The sequence below is a fragment of the Propithecus coquereli genome, unplaced genomic scaffold (genome assembly GCF_000956105.1).
Source record: "Propithecus coquereli isolate 6110/MARCELLA unplaced genomic scaffold, Pcoq_1.0 Scaffold69, whole genome shotgun sequence".
NCBI lineage: Eukaryota > Metazoa > Chordata > Mammalia > Primates > Indriidae > Propithecus > Propithecus coquereli.
This window is the reverse complement of record NW_012152951.1, coordinates 1,791,176-1,811,769: the sequence shown is the minus strand read 5'-3', so window position 1 is coordinate 1,811,769 and position 20,594 is coordinate 1,791,176. Positions and strand designations below refer to the sequence as shown.

At 38.3% G+C, this 20,594-nt stretch overlaps 1 protein-coding gene across 1 annotated transcript in view; it reads right to left on the bottom strand.

Annotated features, from left to right (window-relative positions):
• Nucleotides 1-1,036: 1,036 nt before the first annotated feature.
• Nucleotides 1,037-20,594, bottom strand: part of ST8SIA6 (ST8 alpha-N-acetyl-neuraminide alpha-2,8-sialyltransferase 6) — a 107,887-nt gene continuing 88,329 nt past the window's right edge. Inside the window, exons 4-7 of the mRNA XM_012660901.1 lie at nucleotides 8,932-9,076; nucleotides 5,478-5,590; nucleotides 2,730-2,822; nucleotides 1,037-1,505 (exon numbers count right to left, since the gene is read on the bottom strand). Of these exons, the coding sequence (XP_012516355.1) occupies nucleotides 1,037-1,505; nucleotides 2,730-2,822; nucleotides 5,478-5,590; nucleotides 8,932-9,076 (820 nt within the window). The remainder of the gene's footprint in view (nucleotides 1,506-2,729; nucleotides 2,823-5,477; nucleotides 5,591-8,931; nucleotides 9,077-20,594) is intronic.

Here is a 20,594-nt window from a genome sequence, read left to right as displayed (position 1 = left end):
GCATCCACTGGGGGTCTTGGACCATATCCCCTGTGGATAAGGGAAAGCTACTGTATGTTGAAATAGATGCCACTGAAATAGATTTAATTATCTCTATTTCTATTGCTTCTAGCACTTTATTTATAACTTTTGTCATTATAACACTTACCATGTCCCATTATAATGAATGATATGCCCATCTGCTTTCTCCTGCTAGAGGCAGTCATCATCTTTATAACCCTCTCATAGATCCTAGTACAGGGCCTGGCATTAAGTAGCTATTCAATAATTTTTTTAAAAAAGAAACTGAATGAGTGACCCCATAGACTAGACAACAGGTAAGAAAGACCAGATTATTGTCACTACTCATATCCTTGAAGCACATCCCGTCAGTGGGGGAGAAAAAGGTCTAAGAGTGAGGAGGAACATTAACACAAAATTATGAAAAAACATAGATAAAGGAGAAAAAGAAGTGGCTCAAATCCAATACCACTGCAACTAATATTACAAGTGACATACAGCTGTGCACAGAGAAGAATTTCATTCCTGAATGATCAAGGATTTCTTATTTAAGTACACAATTTTCTTGTATGCATTCTTTAAGACAGAAAGAAAATGGGAAGGATATCATTAATTAAGAAAAATCTGCCAGAGAAAGAAACCAAATGAGTATTGGCAATTCAGCTGTTCTCTTCAGAAAGGGTATCTAAGACAGCATGCCCTTTATTATCAGTCTGGTGAGGGTAGACATGGCTGTTATAAATAGTATCAAAAAAAATTCATTGAGTTCCTACCTCACACCAAACATTATGCCAAGAATTTTCACAAATTATCACATTTTAATTACATGAGTCAGATATCATGATCCCCATTTTACAGGGAAGGAAACTGAAGATTAGAACAATTGAATGACTTGCTGAGGTTGCAAAGTTAGTGGGGAGCTTTGGTCAAATTTTGGGCTTTTCCTATAATACTCTATTACCACATCCTTTAGTGTATGGAAACATTGTTACCCACCATATTTTATTAAAAGTATTCCCATTTTAAGACATTTTGTTTAGGCTATTTCACATTTGCTAAATTGTAGTTTGAGGATTCCTTTGACATGCAGTTGGAGGATCTGCCTATATTCTTTGGGCATCTGATGGAAACCGCGTTTAGGTAACGTGTTGTCATAGTAGTGATGGCTGACAGGTGTGTCTTCTACAGTTTTAGAGAAGGGCCAAAATCCATAAAGCTTCACATTTTCACACAGTTCCACTGCGACACTCGCGATCATCAAACCGGTGGACAAGCGGTACGCGGTCACACCTTTAGTTCTCCAGAAAAGGGCCAGATGTTTCAGGTACTTGGGATGGAAAAACAGAACCTTTTGTCTTGCTTTAGAGTCTCTGAGTGTGTAGTACACTTTAAAAGAGGTACCAGTGTTGGCCCTAAAAGAAAATGCTGGCAGAAGAAGAAATGCGTCTCCATAGGTTGCAATGTCCTCCAGAAATACTGCTTTCTTTTCCTTTAAGTTCCCATATCTGCCAAATTTTAAAGAAATTATAATAATAACAAGGATAATAATCAAAGTAGCAGTTTTGGTAACATGAGGCTGAATGTACCAATGGTCAAAAAAGTGAACCATTTATATAAAAAGATAAACTGTAGACTCAGGGAAACCCATTTAAATAAGCATCATGACAATATCAAAGACAAGACCTTCATCTTTCTTCCATGGAATACCTAGGCTTTCAATTTCTACTTTCTTACTGGACAGACATTTCTTGTATTATTTTATATTCCAACTCAGTAATTTTTTTCTAAAGTTATTTTTTGGTACTGAAACAGCTTCCAAATTTATACCGATGGAATACTTTTTCAAGCATAGCACATATGTCAATAGATTTTTAAAAACTCATTGAGCTATTCACTTGTGATTTGTATATGATATGATATGTACCTTTTGTATATATTTAAGTATAAAACAGAAGTTTCCTTTAGAAAACCTAAAATATCTCTATATAAATATAGATATATTTTTAAATTTCCTCCATTCATTGTGCTATCTCTATATGTATGATTTAAATAATACCTTACTAAGTATTCTTGTAAGCATGATTGTGAGTGTTTAGAAAATAAGCTTTTGGAATGCAGGTACAATATTTTATTTTCTCTCAAGAGATGCTAGAACTATTTGGAGGGGCAGAATCTATTTATAATGTTTATCAGTCACTTTTGATTAAAAAATGAAGTAAAACCATGTATGGGATTTTTTATTAGCCAACCAACAATTTTATAGTAGTTACACTGCAGAAGTGAATGGTCATTAGTTTTTAGTGATCAACTATTCAAAGTGAAAAGTACATTTTGCCAGATTGTCCTAGAACTTACTCTCTGAAGTTTCTAAGTACATTAAGTTTTATCAAGAAAGTGCGGCCAAGATAAAAGAGTAATGCTAAAAGTCTGAAAGAAAACAGAAAAAAGCAACTTTACTGTTGTTAAAAAAAAGATGAGGAGAAAAGTTCTCATTTGATTTGAAACATTTAGCTTATGGCATTAGAAGTACAACTGAGTCATACCTCTTCTGAACCACAACCTTGATAGAATGTCAAAATTTGCAAATGTATTCTTATATATTTTCCCCCAAAAGCCATTCCAGCTGTATTGCAAGTCAGTCTCAGCAAAAAGATTAATGCTCAGACTGAGAAACATGTTAAACAGTGGAAAAATGTTCTTGAACAGTTATGTAAGTTGCAGGTACTTACTTTAGCGTTATGATACTGGGATTGACAGTCACAAGATTTGTTTTGCTTCCAACATCTTTACTAACATCTCCTGTGGTTGGGGGGAGGTTACATCTGAAATTTGGAAGGGAAACCATTTTCAAACTAGAACTTGTAAAAAAAAAAAGTGTATACACACATAGACACGTACAATAAAATTGTCCTTATATTGGAGAAAATCATTGCTGTTAAGAGATCCTCAAAATCCATCTGATTTCCATTTAAAATTATTTAATAACTATGGAGCATTTGGTTGACACTGTATGAAATATACAAATTTGATAAAGGCTTTTAATATTGATAATGATCTCTTTTAAGTATCAAAACCAGAAATGACAATTATACCTTGCCTAACTTTTAAAGAGTTTCCAATCCTTTTATTAAAATTGTTATTTATATTGATTATATTCCCACAGTGGTAAGAGAACTAGTTTACAGACTTTTACAAAATTGAGGTACTGTGACTAAAATTATAGAATCTGCCAGAAGCAAAAACTACATTAAAAAATCAAAATCTTCTGATTCCCACATGGATCGTTTTGCCACCAAATTATGGTGTTAATAAATAAAACCTTAATGTTCTTATAGTGATGTTTTCATACCAGTGTTCTCATCTTCCTTTGAGTACTAATTTGTTTTTAAATTGGAAAGCAAATTAAGAATTCTAATTTTGAGTAATTATATTCCCGTCACAAGAAAGGGAAAGTTGGTTATGACTCCCTCAATACCGTTTGTAGAATTTCAAGTACTAAAGCTAAGCATAAAAAGGGAGCATCTTTCAGTGATTCCTAAGGAAGGCTGTTTAAAGTTGACATAGTCTCTAATATGACTGAGTTTGAAATATTCTGTACAATGCTTTATGAAACATACCAATAAATGAAACATGTACTTCCCTCATGGATATAAAAGATAAGTCAGAAAATAAATAGGGCACCCTGGGAAAATAAATGTTAATCGTAAGTACTAAGGCATAGAAATGACCTCATTAGTGGGCTTCCCATAACAAGTCTACCTCGTAATACAATCTCGTATTCTTTTGAAGAATCAAAAGTGATTTCCAATATAGTATCACAGGAGATTCCTAGGGGAAAGGGTATTTTGTGTGTGTGTGTATATATACACATGCACACACATATATAATTACATTTACATATGTATACACATATACACAAACACAGTATATAGTCATAGTATAGTAGTATGCTACATGTACATGTATATATTATATACCATACATATACACATACAGTAGTACACTGCATTTCATATATACACACACACACAGTAGTATAGTCATAGTATAGTAATAGTATAATCATTGCCTTTTTTTCCTCCCCAACATATTTCATACCTCCCAATTTTTGAAAAGAAAAAAAAAAAAAAACAGCTTCCAGATTGTGTTATAAACTATCAACATGCATAGCCAAAATAAGTTCAGGCTTAAAAAATTAAATTTTAATAACACCAACCATGTCTAGTCCTCATTTTGCCTTTCAATGTAAATGACTGGCTTCAAAGAGAATTCTATATTCAGAAAAATACCTGGCATCAGCAAATGTAGAATCTAGAAACATAGGCATTTATTTTAGAGTTATAAATTAAATATCTGCTGAGATTTTTTTTTTTAGTATTCGAGCCTAAATTTATATTTCCTATACTTGCTATAAAGTAAAATGAATGTTTAGGCATAATCCTCAACGCAGATGTTTTAGGAATTTTAAGTCTATAAAAAGTCTATTGCAAGAAGAATTATTTATATTCATTATGGCCTTTTCACACTGAGTTCTTGAAGGAAATGGCTCAACCATTCACATATTGGCCATTTTAATGTTAATCATGAAGAACATGAATATTCAGTAATTGTTGGACTGTCAGGTCTATGGCTGTTCCATCATTACCTTCAGCATAAAATTTTAAAATGAGGGGGAACTCTTTATTTAAAATCCTGTTTCTTTTTTATCTGCAGCATTGACTCAATTGGGATCAAAGCATCATCTCTGATGTATAAAATCAATGCTCCTAAAACAGGGAGAAACAGATTTCTACTTAGTCTTTAAAAAGGTGCATTTTAATTAAAGTCCATCCTCACATGGATAAATCACTTTTCCACCATATTCTGAAAGTGGAGATGCTTCGTAGAATGACTTGTTAGTACCACTCATACCTAGAAACCATTTTATTTCTATTTTTGCAGGCTAGCTGGTATGGAGACAGAAAATGTTTAAAAAGACCAGAATTTAGAAACTGAACAATTTTTTTTAAATTTCAAGCCAGAAAACTAAACAATGGCGTTGCATGGCTGTAAAATACCTGGTTGCCATTTTCCCACATATTATCCAAGAACAAAACATCCTTGAAATGCTCTGCAAGAAAAATGGTCTTTAAGGTTAGGTGAGTCTGAGAAACATTGCTCCTTAGAGTTCTTCCAAGGGAGCCATGGGACCCTTTAACATACTGACGGCTCTGATAAGTCCTGTACTATAAATCCCTCATTCACCCTGATTTCACCCAGAATTTTGTACCTGACCATAGCACATTTTTATCCTTCTGGTATCAACATTCCGAGAAACTCATCAACTATGGGACACTTCGGGAAAGCCAACCTGAATAATTTGAAGACTTCAGCAACACAGCTCAAAGGTCAAAATTTCCATGAGATATCTTTCCACTATCCCTCTAAAATACCCAACTGATCTTTTGTTTCAAATAAGTCAATTTGACAGGTCTTACCTAAAAACGAAGTCGGATTTGTCTATTTCAGCTCCGCAGAGAGACTTATTGAGAATCCCCCCATTTCCAACCACTGCACACTGATTATAAGGGTACCCCACAAAAGGCTGCGACTAGCAGGAGAAAAAGAAAAACTATGTGAAATATCGTTAATTTTAGAACCACAAACATCAGCTTAATTCAAGTAACTTCACTTCTTATGCAGGCTAAGGAGAAGAAAAAACAAGAAAAGGAACAAGCAGCAATGTAGCATATTGATCAACTTACTATGACTTATAATAAAAAATCATCACGGTGAACCTAGATTTCATTTCTCTTGAGAGGAATAGACATCATATAACATGCAACATAATATAATACTCTGAAATATAATATCTTCGTATACAAATATAATTTAACATATCTTACATCATATAATAAAGTAAATAAAATGAGAATGGCAAAATTCCACATCGTGCCTTTCTGATAAACAGGACTTTTTTCAGCAAAAAAGAGAAAATAAAGAAATTAGAAAGTAGCATGCAATCTTCTATTCCAAGGCATAAAGTTAATAGGTAATTTAGCAAAAATTCCCTGTGCTTCTTAAATATAAATTAGACCTTCAGGCTCGGTAATGGTATTAGATTTATGCCTGCCATCTCCACAAATGACCAGCCAGGGTGCTTCAGGGAGGCCTATCAACTCTGTGCTGACATATTTCAAATTAATTTCCAAAGCCTGAATCTTTTTTATTTCCTCCTAGGGTTGAACTTGCTTACCCCAAAGCTTTCCCACTTTCCCAAGTCCTCCACAGTCTGAAACATAACTTTTCAAGTCAACGGTGTACTTTTCCTTTTCTGGTCACTTTCCCTGAAGTGGTCACTTTGCCTGACCTGGAGCCCATAGCAAAGGTACCAGCTCATACTCCACAGTGATGAGGCCCCGATTCACCTACACTGTCTCTAGATGCTGGAGCTGACTTGTGCAATCTGGTTCATATTGGTAAATATTCAGGAATTTTGTGAGCTAGTAGTTAAACCATTGGAAATTGTCCATGATGGGGATATTTACACCAATGAAATTGGCAAAGGCTACAAAATCAAGGTGCACCCCTTCCCAAAGCCAGTTTACCAGCAGCACTGGCAATAGCCCATGGCCCGTGTGGTTTGAGCAGCTCCAAGCACCAACAGACACCCCTGAACCACTACTACTGCCGTCTGCTCCTGGTGCTGCATCTAGGGGATGCCCAACAGGCAAAGAGAACTCTATTTCAGTACTTCTCTCTTTGCAGGTTTGTCTACTGTGCTTGTCATGTGAGAGGCACTGTTCCAAGTGCATAAGTTATTAACACATTTAATCCACACAACCACCTTAGGAGCATTTTACAGATGCGAAAATAGAAGGATGAGCTCAAGCAGGAACCAGAAAGGGGCAGAGCTGGGATATGAACCTAGGCAGTCTGTTCCAGAGTACATGCTCTTAACCACAACCCACTGCACAGTTTCTCACCAATTAAATTAAAATGTTGACTTCATTAAGTGCCTTATTTCTTGTTATACAGCAATGCCTAGTCGAGAGTGCCTGGCTCTGAAATGAATGGTTCCCAGATACCTCGGGCTATTTCATGGCATTGAACTTCTAGCTCAAGATGTCTTCAGACAGTGTCTACTAAATGCCTCCACGATAACTTCTGGATTTAATAGACAGGATAGAATGCAAAAATGAAAATATGCTCTTTATGGTACAAAACAGAAAAGATTACTGAGGGAAACATATCTCAAATTATGCACTCAAAATAATGAATGTTTTTCTCTGGTTTCTTGGTCAACTGGGGGAAAACATCCATATGCTTCAGTATCTCGTGTTCAGTAAGAATTTAAATAAATTACAAACTTCGACATTCCCTTAAATAAACCTCCAGAGAAAATGCAAATTTGCAAGGCTCCACTGCCTGCTCCTGGCTCACTCTGGTTGAAAATTAACTTTGTTGTTTTCCTTTTCAAGTGACTTAGAAAATTTCATGGAGGAAGTCACTTCACACCATTTAAACAAAAGCAATGTGCTGTGTGCCTAGCAGTTAGTCCCCGAGAGCTGCAGTAGAAGGGTGGAGTAGACCACGAGCCCCACCCATCCATGGAAGGTGAAGGTTGAAGCAATGCAAAAAAGAGACCCAGCTCTGCAATTGTTATTATGTTGACTGCAGAATTTCCTCTCCCCAACTTTTAAAAAAAATCAGTATAAATTTGGAAAGCAGATGCAATTGTTAACTGCATCACAACTATTAAACCTATGCTAAGCTATTTCTTTCAAGGTATCCAATGAGAAACAAAATAGCTGCTGTTTCTCTGTTCTGGTCAGCAGAAAGCAACACAAATACTAGCAAAAATTGCATAAGTGAAAAAGTTGCTCATCGTCAAATTCTCCAAGGCCTTCCCTGACAGGGAACAGAAATATGCTTTTGTTATCTTTTCAATTATTGGCAATTTCTATGCACTGTGAGAATTTTTTATGAGTTATTTTTGCACCCCTTCTCTCCCACAAAATTTGCAGTATTTTCTTCTTTATCATTTTCCATTTATTTCTCATTTATTCTCTGCAAATTATTCTTCCTCTGCATCATAATATAAAAAAATTAGAACTTACATGATCAAAAATAAATAAATTAAAAGAAGTCAAAGGTTCAACAAAAGAGAATGGTAACAATTTACTATCCTACAGTTGGTAAACTGCACATATAAAGGGATCCCATTTTGGCCATATCGAGTTGGTCTAACTGCTTTTAATCAAATCATGGAAAGATGCCTGAGAGTGTATGTTTATAAGCAATGAGAATTTTCCTCTTCATAGTAAAAATTTCCCACGTTTGGATTTGCAGTAAGGGTCAAGTTTCTCCTCACCTGTGTCAAGTGGTACTATCTTATATCATCACTCAATTGTTTAATTAACAAATATGTAACGAATGCATATATGTACTGGGATATGTTCTAGGAGCTTGGGATACGTCAGTGAACACAGAAAAAAAGCCCTATTTTTATGGTGGTTACATTTATTGACCACGAATTCTTACATATTTCCTTCCCAAAGACAAGCCACATAAGCCTACAGTTCTTTGTGAAGGAACTGATGTAGCCACCCAAACTGACAACCGGAAGAATCTTACTCCATGTGAAAAATGGCCACCTTCACAAGCCCCAGCAATTAGTATGCAGAAAACTCAAGCACCACATCTCATTTGAAGAAGAGTCCAGAAGTCTTGGGACTGGAAGAGCTCATCATTTAAGATATAAATAGTTTTCCCTGCAGAGCCACACTGCATTCAAACTGCCTTTTTAAAATGGTCCACTGTATGTATTTTATACAAAATAAGTCTATGGTGTTTAAATTAATCCCTTCGTTATTGTAAGTTATAGCTTAAAGTGAGAGAAAATTCATCTAGAATGGTGACACAAATAACCCACAACAAATCTTTACTCACCACTGGAAACATACGAAAAATGTTCTCTCTAATTGGGATTTGTTTTTTGCTTTCCACCTCATAACTCATATTAGTCCCAACCGGAGTATTATTTTGAGAAACAACAAAGTTTTGAACAGCATCACAACAGGAAGCAAGTTTCGCTCTGCAAAGGAAAAGAAGACAAGTGAGCCAAGGCATAAGATTAAGAAACCAAAAATAGAGACTACAATGGAAATGCAAAAAAAGAGTCTGCCATATTGACTTTCTAGAAGAAGATAAATTATTCACAAAGATGACATTTTTATCTCATTCAATTCTAACTATCCCTGAATGATGGGATGGTAACTCGTCAAGGTGAAATAGCAAAGCGGTACTTACATACTTACATTCAGGTAGGGACCTTCTCAGTAATAGAAAATACTCATGAAAACAATAGTTTTAAATATAAAAAATTCCTTCTAAAAATATTGTTAAAACGTTAAGGAGAAAAACATGAGATGACATTATATTTATTTTACAAAATACAAGTTAAGAACAGAATCTAAACTAAGAACAGAATCACAGTCACCAAAGCAGTATGTAACCATTTATTATGAGACAAGTCCAATGAAAAGGAGAATTATTTAACACAATGAATCTTTAAGGGAAGTGAGTTTAACACATCGATAGCCACACTAGAAAAAAAAATTTTTTTTCCCCTTGGAGCCACTGTGTTTTACTAAGAAAATAGAATAAAAACTTTGAAAACAAAATGATTCTTTCTAATTTAATGAAAATTTTGTTATTTTTTATTGTTTTCTGTGCATGACTTATACGCAATTTGAAATATAGTTCATGTGGCTCCCAAGGTAGAGATGTGTGAGTTACATGTGCTTCGCAAGGCCCCAGGCTCAAAACTAGCATGAGTTAAATACAACTCACATGGCAGTTAATGTGTCATTCCTCATAGAAAGCCCAGAAAAGCATAAATAGTACCAACCATATTTCAAAACTATCACTGTGGAATGAAACATCATTGTTAGAATGCAGACCCAGAAAGCTGCTTTCAGGGATCACCCGAGTTAGCCCTCAACCTCCAGCAGGTGAATACAGAACCACTCAGAATTTATATTTCATTAATGTAATTCTCCAAAGATGTAGATTCCAGAGCATCTCTTGATAAATATTCCTGAGTTTAATCAACCTTAAAGTCAAAATCAAGGCGCAACCCTTGATTCTGTCAACAGATTCTTCCATTTGCACAACGGAACTATCTCTTCATTTAAATCCACTTTCATCGTTAGGTTTTCATAGACTGCCCCCATAAAAACATTTCATGTAATTGAAAATGGCAATCAAGCAAAACTTTAACCTTCTCAATCTTGAAGAGTTTACAGAATTTCCTTTTCTCTCAGGTTTTCCCCAAAGGAAAGTTTTTCATTAGTTTAGTCATCTTTTTCCTCTTTAAATCTTGACTTATTTCTCCATATTACTTAAAAATATATATTCAGGCTGGATCCAATTACAGGACAAGGGAGAGGGAATATTCAACAAGGAGGTTGACTCTGGTTAGATTCATTAGAATTGGTCCTTTCTCATTCCACACTTTTATTACTGGTTTTTGGTCCTGAACGGTAAACATTTGTACATGTTTCTACTGAATTTTGTCCTTTTGAAAAAATACAATTCTCTAACTTGTCACAGTCATTTTAAATTCAGTCTTCCTGAATGCCAATAATTCTCAAGGTATGAAAAGTCAAGATGCTATTATTTGCATCCTAAAGTCAAGGTTTTCAGCAACACTGCTTCCATCAGTTAACTTACATCACTGAAATAGTATAGTCTTCTTAATTGAATTCTGTCACGTGCTCATGACTTCTTTTTGTATTTTAGAACCTATCATTGCAGAAAGATAGTTCATGGAGACTAGCAAAGGAAAAAAATGAAAATTAAATGATGTGTAGTCAAAAACATGATATGTAATTTTTAATTATAAATTTAATTTGATAACAATTCATGTAGATATTGCAAACTCAGAAATCCTTATGTGTTTCTAATTTTAAATGTGTCTTTTATCCAGCATTTTGAGGAGAGGCAATGTAATATAATAAATTCCTGTTTAGCTCTGACAAGTAACTTAATTTCTATAAGGATATTCATTACTGACATGAATATTGCATCATCAAAAACACTAACTGGAGTTCTTTTTGTGCTTTTTGTTATATCAATAAGTTTTTTTCTGAAATTATATTTTTAAAATATAAAATTTTCAAACCTACAGGAAAGGTGAAAGAAATGGACAATGGGCACTTGAATATCCACGAGCTAGACTCTCCAATTAACTTTTCATTATATTTGCCTTATTGTGTATCTGTTCAGCAATCCATTTTTGCTGTAATTGTTGCAATTCAGAGTAAATTACAGGTCTCAGTATGCTTCCCCTCTAAACACTTCCTGTCTCCAGCCTTCCCCCAAGCCCCAGAAGCAACCACTTCTGTGACTATTTTCCACCATAGATTAGTTTTGCCTATTCTAGAATATGAAGAGAATCATACCGCCTGTATGCTTTTAGACTTCTTTCACTCAGCATAAATGGTTTTGCGATTCATATACGTTGCCCTGTGCATCAGCAGTTTGTTCTTTTTTATTGCTGGAGTTGGTTTAGCCATTCCTTCATCAAGAGTCAACATTAACCATCTAAACACTCACAATAATCTCCCAGGAAAAATAACAGAATAATCATCCAAAATGTCATTTCTGCAACCTGCCTTTAGTTGCAGACTAAGGGGGCTTGTTAAGCCTTTGTATCCAGCAGCAGAATGACAAATGTATGCTCTTCGTCACTTACCAGCTCATGCGGGCGTTAACCAAAAAACCTGCCACTTCTGAGACACCTCAGTTGTCTGTAACTTGAGCTTTTACATCCCACAATAGTAAATGTCCCAACCAGATAAGAAGGGACAAGCCCGACCCTGTACTTTCCAGAGCCTTTGCACACTCATTATCCCATCCGATTCGCGCTACAGGCAAGGAGGTAGAAAATACTATTATTCCCATTTTAGAGATGAGAAAACAGGGATTGAGAGAGGGTAAAATGACATGACCAAGGTGGGCAGGTTGTAAGTGACTCAAAGTTGTGTCTTTTGCCATTCAGGTCTTGGCAGTTTACACCACAATATGCTGTCATTGGGGGGAATGCCGTCATTTAAGCCTCTTCCTTCTGGATGCTTTCCAAAATGGTGCCACGATAACGTGGTTGTTCACAAAGTAATGCTGGTAGCACCTTCCTGAAAACCTGCCCAGGCACAACTTGAAGGCTACCGTACAATTTATATATAAATGCTTCAAATCCTATATACAACTGAGACATTTGAGGCTCTCATTTTACATAGAAGATGTATAGGATTCTCTATGGGATCAGGGTTATCAGGCAATCTGGTCTTTGTGCCATGAACAAAATGGAAAAGAAACCCTAACTTGATGACAATCTAGCCCTTGCTGTGTCCCACTTTAAGCAATTTCCTCCATGTAACCCAGGTTCAAAAGAGAATATACTGCCCTCCACCCGCCCTAGGAAAAAATAGGGACCCTCTGTACTGCACTGAGTCCCAGAATTCAGAATTCATATTCTTTCAAAAGTGCTTAACTTTCAAGAAGTAGATTGGTCTTGGGAGAATCTGCCTGAATCCTTTTTGCATTGATCTATAAAGATGGAATCTCAAAATGTGCAAAATCATCTTTGCATCACAGATGGTCTAATAAATACACTTTGAGAAAGGGATCATTGTTAAAATTGTGGAAATTCCTTTTTCTTTTTCATTGTAGGTGCTAGTTTCTTTTCTAAAAAAAAAAAATTTTTTTTTTTTGGTTTTTGTTTTTATTCGTTTCAAGTCTCAGGTCAAAATTCTTCTTCAGTTCTAAATGCAATGCTTCCTGGATTTCCATGAAATGTTAATGACGACTTAAGGCTTTCAGTGCAGAGGACACTCTAGGACACTCTGAATACTAACGACCCAAAGGCCGGAGCCCAAGCTTCCAGGCATCGCTTCTGTTTATTAAACCCTCTGATAGACTCCCTAAAGAGATGTGGGGCTGTTACGGGGAGGTAGAGGCTGCAGGCACTTTCTAAGCACTAATAAAAAGCTACATTTCTGGGTTTCATTCTCTGTGATTCTAATGAGGATCCTAAAGAAAGGAGTTTTAAAAGGTAAGCACCTGCGGAAACTCAAAGGACGTATTTACCATCCTAACCATTTCTAAAACAGTCAAATTTCTTTTCCTTCACCAAAAACACAACAAACCTAAGCCAAGAAATACACCACCTGCTTCTCTCCTGTTGATATTCCTTTCTTTTTGCTTTTCCTCTGGCCCCACCCAACCCTATACAATTCATTGACTGACTGATAATTCAATAACAAACATTTAGTGCAGTCTCACTATGTGCTACATATTTTACATTGATTATTTCACTTAAGCCCTACAATAGCTCTCCAAAATAGGTACAATTAGCACTCTCATTTTACAGATGAGGCCAATTTAGGCTCCTAAAGTTAAGGAGGTCCCAGAGAACATATTCATTCATTCATTCATTTATTCATATTTATTTAGCACCTAATAAATACCAAGCACTGAGAGGTGCTGCTGTCTATACGCTGGTCAATAAACTGAGCATTGTCTCTGCCTTTATCGTGTTTGTGATCTAGTAGGGAAGAAAAAAAGGATTTACATGGATGACTTGTAAGGTAGTAAGTGGCAAAGCCAAGATTCAAACCCAGGATTCAAACCTTTATTCCAAAGCCCACTTTCAGGGCATGCCCTACAAAGAACTACAGTGTGCAGTGGGGGAAAGGAACATGAGTGAAATATTCTTGTCTGAACTGCCATCTCTTACAACCCAGTAGATTTTTCTAGAATCTTCAAGTTCATAATTGGAAACATTTCTTTTTTTTTTTTCTTCAGTTGGTTGGTTTTTTTTTTTTTTTTTTAGGATATTATGAGGTACAAACATTTTGGTTACATTTTATGTCTTTGCCTCACCCAAGTGAGGATTAGAGGCATGCGCTTCCCCTCTACAATGCTCACTGCATCCATTAGTTGTGAGTTTACCCCCCTCAACCCCCTAATCCCTGGAGAATATTATTGCCATGTGAGCACCATAGTGTTGATCAGTTAGCACCAATGCGATGGCGAATACACGCGGAGCCCATTCTTCCGATCTCATGATACCTCACTTTGGATAATGGGCTCAAGCTCTATCCGGGAAAATATAAGAGGTGCCAGATCACTGTTGTTTCTTATAATTGATTAGTATTCCATTGTATATATATACCATATTTTATTTATCCACTCCTGGATTGACGGGCACTTGGGTTGTTTCCATATCCTTGCTATAGTGAATTGTGCTGCCATAAACATGTCGGTGCAGATGTCTTTATTACAGAACGTCTTTTGTTCCTTTGGGTAGATGCCTAATAGTGCTATTGCTGGATCAAATGGTATTTCTATTTTTAGCTCTTTGAGGTATCTCCGAATTCTTTTCCACAGAGGTTGCACTAATTTGCAGCCCCAGCAGCAGTGTAAGAGTGTTCCTATCTCTCCACATCCTTGCCAGCATTTGTTGTTTTGGGATTTTTTGACAGAGGCCAATCTCACTGGGGTTAGGTGATATCTCATTGTGGTTTTGATTTGCATTTCTCTAATGATTAGAGATGTTGAGCTTTTTTTTATATATGTTTGCTGGCCATTATTCTGTCTTCTTTTGAAAAGTTTCTGTTCATTTCTTTTGCCCATTTGTCAATGGGGTTGTTTGATTTTTTCTTGTTGATTTTTTTAAGTTCTAGATAGATTCTTGTTATCAGTCCTTTATCAGATGTGTAGAGAGCAAATATTTTCTCCCATTCTGTGGGCTGTCTATTCGCTCTAATGATAGTTTCCTTGGCTGTGCAAAAGCTTTTTAATTTGATCAGATCCCATTTATTTATTTTTGTTGCTGCTGTGATTGCTTTGGGGGTCTTCTTCAAAAATTCCTTGCCTAGGCCGATGTCTGAAAGGGTCCCATAATTGGAAGCACTTCTTAAAGAAAAAAGTAGGAGAGCTCCATGGGCTCAAAGGGCCTTTCTACTACTGTTCATGTCACATCCTGTAGAAAACCCCGCCTGTGCGTTCTCCACACAGAGTGGTCATGTCCTAGTGGCTGTGCAGGAATTTGTGTGTTTATGTGGGGGCCTGTGTGTATGGCTACGGGGAGGAAGGGTCTGGGGAAGGTGGGAGATAAAGAATAACTTGGTATTGGGGGTTGAGAACAAGTCCTCCCTGGTTGGAGGCCACTTAAGGCATGAAGAAGATTTATAGGCTTTCACCTGACTTGCAGAACCCAGCAGCATGCACTGGCTTACCAAACTTCAAATGTGACCCGAAACTGCATAATTAAAGGAAAAGTGGCTAGAAGGAGAGAGGAGAGACACACTCTACTCTGTAATGTTCAAACCGTGCCCGGCGTGCTTGGGTCTGTGGGGAAGGTTTTACTTTCAAAGGCACGTTGACAATCTGGGGCCTGTCTGGAGGGAACAGATTGAAATCCATGACAGATGAAGAACTGATCACGTCCAGGCAGGAGAACAGCAGATTCAGGGGATTCAACAGCTGTCCTCAAATATTTTATGAACTGTAATGTGAAGGAAGAATTAGATTTAACTTACGGAGCTTCAAGATACAGAACTAGAACTGTTATGGTCTGAATGCCTGTGTCCCCCCCCAGAAAAAAAATTCCTATGTTGAAACTCTGCCCTCAATGTGGTGGTATTAGGAGGTGGGGCCTTTGGGTGGTGGTTGGGTCATGAGGGTGGGTCCCCATGAATGTGAGGTGACAGTGAGAAGTTGACTGTTTGCAGCCTGGAAGAAGTACCCTCGCTAGAACTCGCCGTAACTATGCTAGAACCTTCATCTTAGACTTCCAGTCTCCAGAACCGTGAGAAATAAATGTTAGTTGTTGAAGCCACCCAGTCTATGGTATTTTATTATAGCAGCCCGAGCAGACTAGGACAAAGATCAATGCATAGAGCAAGTCAGCACACATTTATAGCGCAGCAGACAGGTGATGTCCACAGCCCGAAGTCACAGAATTACAAAGTATTAAATACAAATATGAATAAAACATGAGTGGGCCCTCCGGGAGCTTACGTACATTAGGAGAGACAGACACAAATCATCCCTGGTATTTCGATATTATCATTTCAATATAATATGAGGTTATACTAAGAACACCTGGGAAGAGCACTTTAACCTGAGCGTTAAAGGGAGATTTCATTAAGGTGGTGTTAGCACAGTGCCCAGCACTTGGAGGCACTTGATAAATATTTGTTCACTGAATGAATAAACCTATTTGGGAACAACCTTTCAGGTCATGTAGAATGGATGGTAGTAGAGAGACCACACTGGGCAGTGACTAGCAGGTCACTGCTAGAGCCACCCAATTAAAGACTAAAAGGGCCTGCACTGAGCAAGTGATTAGTAGGGTGAAAGGGGAGGAGGAAGATTTGTAGGTGGAAAAAAAAAGATAAGGGATTTGAAAAAAAAAAAGGCTGCTAGGCGATCAGACAATGGCTAAATGAAGAGGTGAACTTCTAGGTCTTCCCCCAAACCTCAATGGCCTCTGGGGAATTCATACATTTCACAGAATTCATCAAGAGCATCTCATGTTCCACGCACTGTGCTGGGGCCTGAGAATATGCCAATCAATGAGTCGGGCCCCATCCCTTGCACCCGGGACAGCACAATGTGGATGAGAAGCAGAATGTGGAAGGCACTTCGGAGCAAGGCAATGAAGGTGAAAAACAGTTAACTATGGTCTGCAAGAAAAGGTCAGCACAAGAAGGGGAATCTTTTTTTCTACAAAGGGTCACTGAACCACAGATAAGAAAATCAATAACTGGTTGTTCAAGCAAAGAACAATTCGATTCCCTTCCACCTCCTGAGAGCCATAGAAAATATTGTATTCATAAGCTTATAAATTTTTGAAAAGGGAATAGAAAACTATTTAATGAACTCAGAAAATATTTTTTACATTTTGGCATTTACATTACTGTGAACTGCAGAAGAGAGGTAGAGAGGTTAAAGAGAAAGAGCAAACTAACAGTGCAGAGAAACCAAGAAAAAAAAGAAATAGATGAACATAGCAGGTGACAGAAAAGAAAAAGAAAAGCATCAGACACATAAAGTGAAACAGGGAAGGAAAACCCTGAAACAAGCAGAAGAGATGAAGACAGAAGGTAAAAGATAGTCGCACAGAAAAACCAAGGATATAGAGACACGTGAGATGTACAGAGAGGAATTCAAATGTTGACATGGTCACATAGAACAATGGATTTACACAGACAGAATCTTCAACAGAAAAGGGACCAGAAAGACACAAAATAGAGGACCAGATAGGAATATTAAAAAGAGAACATGTGAGTTTGAGGCTCGTGTACACAGATGCATAAATGATAACAGTAAATACATGCCTGTTGCTTACTATGTCCCGGGCATTTTTCCAAACCCTTTATACATTAACTTATTTAATCCTCATAACAGCCCTCTGAGAGAAACACTATTATTATCACTACTGTTGTCCCATTTTCCAGACATGGAAGTTGAGTTAGAGAGGTGAAGGGACTTGCCTGAGGTCACACAGCCGGCAAATGACAGGACTGAGATTTGAACGCAAGAGGTCCAGTCTTAATATCTGTATGCTCTTAATACTGCCCTAAACTCCTAAATGTTGCCTATTATAGGCATAAATAAACCGTATCAGAGACAGAGATAGCCCACACAGCCACTGTCACAAGACGTAGATACATTCTTACCTGCATGGGAAAATATCTACATCTTGGGACATTTTGGAAATTGTGATTACATATTTTTAAGTGGTGCTGAATTTTCACGGCTATATGCATAATAAAAGAGGGAAACAGCATCCAAATCCCTCCCTCATGAAGCCCAGGGAAGACCCAGCCAGGTATAGGTATAGGAGCCAGAAGTCCATGCAGTCAAGGGTAAGGCAGAAAATCACTGCCCAGGCAACAGACTATTGTGGCTGTATACACCAAAAAAACTTTCCTAAGAGAAAGAGGCTGGACACGCTCAGGAGAACGAATATGAATGGAAAACACAAAAGAGGGGAGAGTCAAGACTCCAGTGACATGGAACAGCATTCAAGGAAAATTGGAGATTTCATCCATTTATTTATCCATTAACGCGCACATTTATTTGGCAAACCAAGCTCTTACTACTGTTCTCAGAACTAGGGATGTAACAGAAAAAAGACAGAGCGCATGCCCATGGAGAGCTTGTAGTCTAGTGGGAGAGAGACAATAGCAAACAATTAACAGAGCTGGGCCAGGCCATGCCAGGCCTGCTGTACACCACTGACGCATTTAAAAAAAAAGAGACAAGACAGGCGGAACTGCAGCTCAAGGAGAACGTCCTTTTGTGACAAGACAGTGGACCTTCGAGACTGGCATCCCTGCCCGTGTGAGGTTGGGGAGCCCACGGTTTTGAAGCAGTTCGGTGCTGCTCTGAGTGGGACAATCCACTTGCTTGAATCCTTAATCTTGTGTTTATGGTTTGCTGGATCAGTAATAGAGCAAAGTGAAAGCAAGTTCAAGTTCAACTAAGTCTGATTCCACATCCAGGCAAACCCAAGGACCTTGGCCAGCCGTGGAGTTCGGAGCACACAGGAAGGTACCTAACCCACAGAGGGTATCAGGGCTCAGCTCCCCAGAAGAAGCAATGTTTAAGCTGGACCTAGAGATAAATGGAGCTGGCCAGGAAAGGTGGGAGAAGGAGACGGCGGGATAAAGGCTATTTGAGAAGCAGGGAAGAGGGAGCGTGGCAGCCTGGAGGAAAGAGAGAGCGGGGAACATGCACAATTATGAAAAAAATCCTGTGTGGCTCAGGAGACAGAGCGCTGGGGGGAGATGGCTGCAGAACTGCGCCCTGAAGAGTGCTAGGAGCAAGCCAAGGCAAACAGTGTGGCTTTCTTCTATGGGAAAGGGCAAGCCATGGAAGGGTCTCAGGGAAGTGACACACGAAAAATGCATTTTAGGATGTGCACCCTGGCTTCAGTGAGGAGGACAGATGTGTGGGATCTGAAAAACGATCCCACTAACCAGTTAGAAGGATATGGCAGTAACCTGGCATTGTGGGTACTCTCCAGAGATGGCCCCATCGATTCCTTCTCTCCTTGTATGCAAGTGAAATGAAATATGAAACTCCTCCCTTGAATCTGGGCTGGCCTTTGTAACTACTTGGGACAATAGAATGCCGCAGGGGTGGCATTCTGGGATTTGCAAAGCTAGGTCAGAAAACACCTTGCAGCTTCCGCCTGGGTTTCTTGGAACGTTCACTCTTTAGATACTTCTTCAAGGAATCCAGCCACCACATTGCAAGAAGCTCAAGTCACACGCAGAGGCTTTTTTGAAGATACTCTAGATCTGTGGTCTCCATCCCTGGGGCCATGGATCGGTACCAGTCCATGGCCTGTTAGGAACCAGGCCACACAGCAGGAGGTGAGCCGTGGGTGTGAGTGAAGCTTCATCTGTATTTACAGCCACTCCCCATCACTAGCATCACCAGACAAGCTCCGCCTCCTGTCAGATCAGGGTGAGACTGCTAAATTTGGTGATCGACTAGATATTGACACTAAAGGAGAGGACGACAGCAAGTGCCATGCAGGGAGTTCTGATTCGGGCCAGTGGGAGAACAGTGGTGCCTTCCCTGACACAGGGAATGGCCTGAGCAACAGGTGCGAGGGAAACACCCTGTTCATAATGAAGGTAGTGACCTGTTACGGTTTTAACTCATACTAGCACTTGTAACCTACCAAATGGGACCACGCCGCAGCAGGAGAACAGGGAGTTAAGTTGTGAAAGAACAGGGTTGTAAAGTCTTTCAAAATAGCAGAGATTCACCCATCTGGCTGGTCCCAGCTGCCATCTGGAACGAGCATAAAGCTATGATCCCACCGTCTCCTGTCGAGGTACCCCCAGCGTGCTTGTTGCATGAGTGTCCCCTGCCTTTTTTAAATTGTTAGCTTAAAGCCAATTGCGAATTACGTAAGCGTGGAAAACACAAGCTCTAAAAATACGAAGTCAACTGTTAAGATGAATGTTAAGATTTCTGAATACATTTTATTTAATGTATTTCAGTTTACAGTCCAAAAATAAAAAAAAAAGAAATCTAGGTCACTGTCATTATTGTGCAATGTGTGAAGAGAACGTAAAGGAGTCATTTATACCAAACCTTTTTTTGATAGAGTATAAACTTTTATTTATTTAGTGGTTTTAGTATTTTTGTTTTTTGTTTTGAGACAGAGTCTAGATCTGTTGCCCAGGCTGAAGTGCAGTGTCATAGCTCACTGCAGCCTCAAACTCTTGGACTCAAGAGATCCTCCTGCCTCAGCCTCCCCAGTAGCTGAGACTACAGGCGCACACCACCATGCCTTGCTATCTTTTTTTAGTTTTCATAGATGGGGGTCTCACTATGTTGCTCTGGCTGATCTCAAACTCCTGCCCTCAAGGGATCTTCCCACCCTGGCCTCCCAAAGTACTAAGATTACAGGTGTGAGCCACTGTGCCTGCCCTAGTTAGATATTTTTAAGGTAAGAGCAGGAAACATTTTTTTTTTTTTGGCAGACATTGTCTGGCAACATATTGAGATCCTGA